This window comes from Dufourea novaeangliae, unplaced genomic scaffold (assembly GCF_001272555.1).
Source record: "Dufourea novaeangliae isolate 0120121106 unplaced genomic scaffold, ASM127255v1 scaffold8, whole genome shotgun sequence".
In the NCBI taxonomy this organism is placed as follows: domain Eukaryota; kingdom Metazoa; phylum Arthropoda; class Insecta; order Hymenoptera; family Halictidae; genus Dufourea; species Dufourea novaeangliae.
The window spans coordinates 3,840,757-3,844,661 of NW_015373923.1; the positions used below are offsets into that span (position 1 = coordinate 3,840,757).

Sequence of the window (3,905 nt, forward strand, 5' to 3'; positions counted from 1 at the left end):
TTGAAGGGTCTAAATTCCTGGTACGGCCATAGTATAAACTTTGGTGAATAAAGTGACTGTGGAAAACACAAATTTCCCAACAGTACGTTTAAGACGCTTAAAATGTATTTTATCGAGAAATAATTTCTGAAATGAGAAAAAATACATTACATGCTAGGTCCAACACATACCTCGTCTGTATTTTTGTTGAAGTGTAGACAAACTTGAGATCCATCGCTCAAGAAAATGAAAGAACTGTTATCCATTTCCACTCGATCGAATCAAGGTTTTTACTTTTAAATGTTCTGGAACAATTAAAAAACTTAAAATGTCACAGTAACAGAGCAATTAACTAACACACTTCTAATTGCGGATAACTGCTTTATTAGTGCACGCTGTTTCATAAGAAAATTTTACAAACGTTGAAATATAGTGATGTAATTGCCTCTAAGAATACGATACCGCAAGCTGGTTATCGAGGTTCGATCGTTACTAATAAACGACATTGTAATTTGATAAGGATGATGATTATCACTGATTACGAGTACGGGAGTATGTAGTTATCGTAATTATATCCTACAAAGAAATAGCTAATTTGATAAATGTTGCAGTATGCTGTTTAGTTTGTTGCCGGATATAAACAAGTATCAAAATTGCTTAAACTCGGCTGCTGTTTTTCGAACTTTTAGCGATAAATCGTACCTATTGTATTTTTAATATAATATAATCGAATGAAACTAAATATCGTTAAATGGTTTAAGGAACATACATATGTAGTATCATATCGGTCACGAATTGTGTACACTTATTGCGGTATACTATACGCGATTCAAATGACGTACTATTGTCTATGAACCATAGACTAATTCCTGTTTCATTATTAAATTGTTCCCTAGATGCATGTGCGCGCAAACATACTTTTCACTGGCTCAACAGATATTGATATACTATTTTGGGAGCGTGAAAGTTAATCCTTTTATTATTCTAATTTAATCGGAAGATTTCTGTGATGCAGAAAGTTATGTAAATTACTAGTTCAAACAAAAAACAGATTGTACATTTCACTTTGAGAAGTTTAAACAGGTGGGAAGAGTGTTTGTCGCATTTAAAAGTTTACATTCGATTTGTACACTCGCGAGCAAACTCGGCTACCGCTAGGGGAAGAAGTGACGTAAAAGAAGGGCCTTCTGCCACTTGATAAATTTATTTCAGAGGGCCCCTTCCCAACACTACTTTTTTCCCTAACGGAAGCCCAGTTTGCACGTCAGTGTACAAGTTGAAATACTTAATTCGTCTTTTAACGTAAACTTCACGAAGTAAGTTTCTATACAATACATACATCTAACGTTTATGCGACTTTACATTCTAGTGTACCTAAGTAAGACACTTAAAAAAATGTCTAATTTCTCGTTAGAATAAACCAGATACAGATGTATAAGTAGGTATCGTTGTTATCGCAGAGCAAGGATTATATTGTATGTTTAAACTCGTAGTACTTACGTCGTAAATAGTGACAATACATATGATTGTATTAGCCTGTATTCGCTACATGTATATTCGACCTTCTTTGATTGTTGCGTCGAAAGCATGTACTTCGTCAAGAACGTTCAATGTAATCTTCGATGATAAAAGATTATTCACTCAGATTTCTTGATAAGCCTCGATCGTATCATACTAGGGGAGCAACAGTGAACTGCAAGCAGTGGTTCATCATAATTCGACTGGATTGATAAGATAACCTTCAACCAATCGATAAATCTGCAGCTATTCATCCGTGGTAAATCTTGCAGATTTCGCTATATAAACGGAAGGTACAGTGGAAAACGATCGAGAATCGTACATTTCACAGCTCGTTCGTCATTCGGAACGAAAGACATGGCTTTCACGCAAATTTTGCTGATCACCAGCTTGCTGGGGATTCAACTACAGGAGATTTACGGCCACGGGATGATGATGGATCCCGTGCAAAGGAGCAGCGCCTGGAGGAAAGGATTCCCTGTTGAACCAAACTACGACGACATGGGTCTCTACTGCGGAGGATACAACGTAAGAATATTCAATTTTTATGACGTATTATTATACAATTATACGTACGTTGGAACATCCGTCGAATAAATTTCTATGTGTAGTTTGTCTCTCATGATTTGAGAGAAGCTCCTCGTGGAAAGCATTCGAACATTCTCACATGCTTTTCGAAGCAAACAATTAACTGGTTGACAATATTATCGGTTATCCGTTTATAACTCTTCACCTGAATGATGTTAAAACTCTAAACATAATTCACGATATGTAATATATACATATCCTATTATAATTTATTTATTACCTATTCGCACCCCTTTTATAACGAACTTACGAATATTCATTCGTGGCAGGTTCAATGGGAACAAAATGGTGGACGATGCGGCGTATGAATCCTCCGAGTTTATCACAGTTTAAGATATTAAGGATTCCGTAGAGATCTATGGATTCAAGAATATTCATCGATAACAATAATACGTAGAGATATGTGTGATGATACCACAGGTACAAACGCGGTGAGACCATCAACATTAACGTGAAGCTGACTGCCAACCACAAGGGATCCTTCACCTTTCACCTCTGCCCCCTGCATTCTTCGAACGAACTGGAGACCGAAGACTGCTTCAATCGATACCCGCTTCAGCTGTCCGATGGCTCCTACAGCTTGTCGGTTCCGTCGAGTCAGTACGAATTCAACGTGGGGGTTCGTCTTCCGGGAGGTGTCACCTGTAATCAGTGCGTCGTCAGATGGAACTATCGTAGCGGAAACAACTGGGGTGACTGCGGCGATGGCCATTCCGCTTTAGGCTGCGGACCTCAAGAGACCTTCAGGAACTGCGCCGACGTCGCTATCTCATAAGCGCGTCCGTGTTTGTGGAGCATCGTTCCAGGCACTGGCTCGGCAGTTGAACAAGACATTTCATCGATCAACTCTTAAACTGCACCAAGATCGCATCTCAATAGACTCTCATCTATCTTTCGTTCATACGAGGACCTCTATTTGTATCTACATACATTTTTATAATAAATCAACATTGCTGCATTTCGGTCGTTTCAAGGTTCCAGTGGGTACTCGCAGATGTTCTTCTAACTCTTTGATGCTCGATGGTATAAAAAATGTCCCATCTTCTTTTTATACCCAACTCGCATAGTGGGACGTTATTCGTACCACCTTTAAATCGTGAAATTACTAAAAATAGAACATAATTCAAATAGAATAATATTTTGACACATTTCATACAAAAAGACGTATGTGCAACTAGGTATTTCTTTTATTGTAAAATCCTGTGTTTCGAAGAGTTAACCCGTTGCCCTGTAACATCGAGTCAGACTAGTGTTGACGATTTCAAAATCAATTCAACGAAGAAGAATATTATTCGGTTTTCTTTAAGTCTGTCATTAATATTGAACTTTCATTCGACTGATTTTCAGGTGTTCCTACGAGAAACGTGTGCACAATTAAATTGATCGTTGGCGTGACGGCGGCGATGAAAAAGTTGAAAACAGCGATCGGGGCTCGTGTAAATATCGGATGATGCGTCGTGGCGAACCATTATCTGGCGTCAGAAGGTTCGAATCCAGTTCAGCGGCTGCATGACATAAGAGACGAACACAGAAACGCGGTTCGGGATCATTACGAAAGTGAGGCCGCGTAGTACGTACGTATGTATACCTAGGCGCGCACGCCTGACTAGACTAGAACTCTAGAACCGCTCGCTTTTACCCCGTGAAAGATTTCTCCATCAAAACTTTAGTCGAGGACGTTCTCGGCAGGACTCGATTTGTCTATCGGGTGACTCATTCGGAACCAGTTGGCATTGGAATCTTCTTACGAACGCGTGCGGCATTTAACCCTTTCGGTGCTCCAATTCGTGGAACGTGTATACTCATAGCACCGAAAGGAT

The 3,905-nt window shown here is 39.3% G+C and overlaps 1 protein-coding gene across 1 annotated transcript; it reads left to right on the plus strand.

Moving 5' to 3' along the window:
* The first annotated feature begins 1,824 nt into the window (after window positions 1–1,824).
* LOC107194583 lies at window positions 1,825–3,036 on the plus strand. Its single transcript, XM_015584224.1, has 4 exons — window positions 1,825–2,025; window positions 2,355–2,387; window positions 2,420–2,433; window positions 2,506–3,036. The coding sequence occupies exons 1-4, from the start codon at window positions 1,855–1,857 to the stop codon at window positions 2,858–2,860; spliced, it is 573 nt and encodes a 190-aa protein (XP_015439710.1). The 5' UTR covers window positions 1,825–1,854; the 3' UTR covers window positions 2,861–3,036.
* The last annotated feature ends 869 nt before the right edge of the window (window positions 3,037–3,905 follow it).

Excerpts from the sequence above, each read along its gene's own strand:
- LOC107194583 (XM_015584224.1), top strand. The coding sequence starts at position 1,855 with ATGGCTTTCACGCAAATTTTGCTGATCACCAGCTTGCTGGGGATTCAA. Across the intron at positions 2,026-2,354 it reads TCTACTGCGGAGGATACAAC|GTTCAATGGGAACAAAATGG; the intron begins GTAAGAATATTC and ends CATTCGTGGCAG.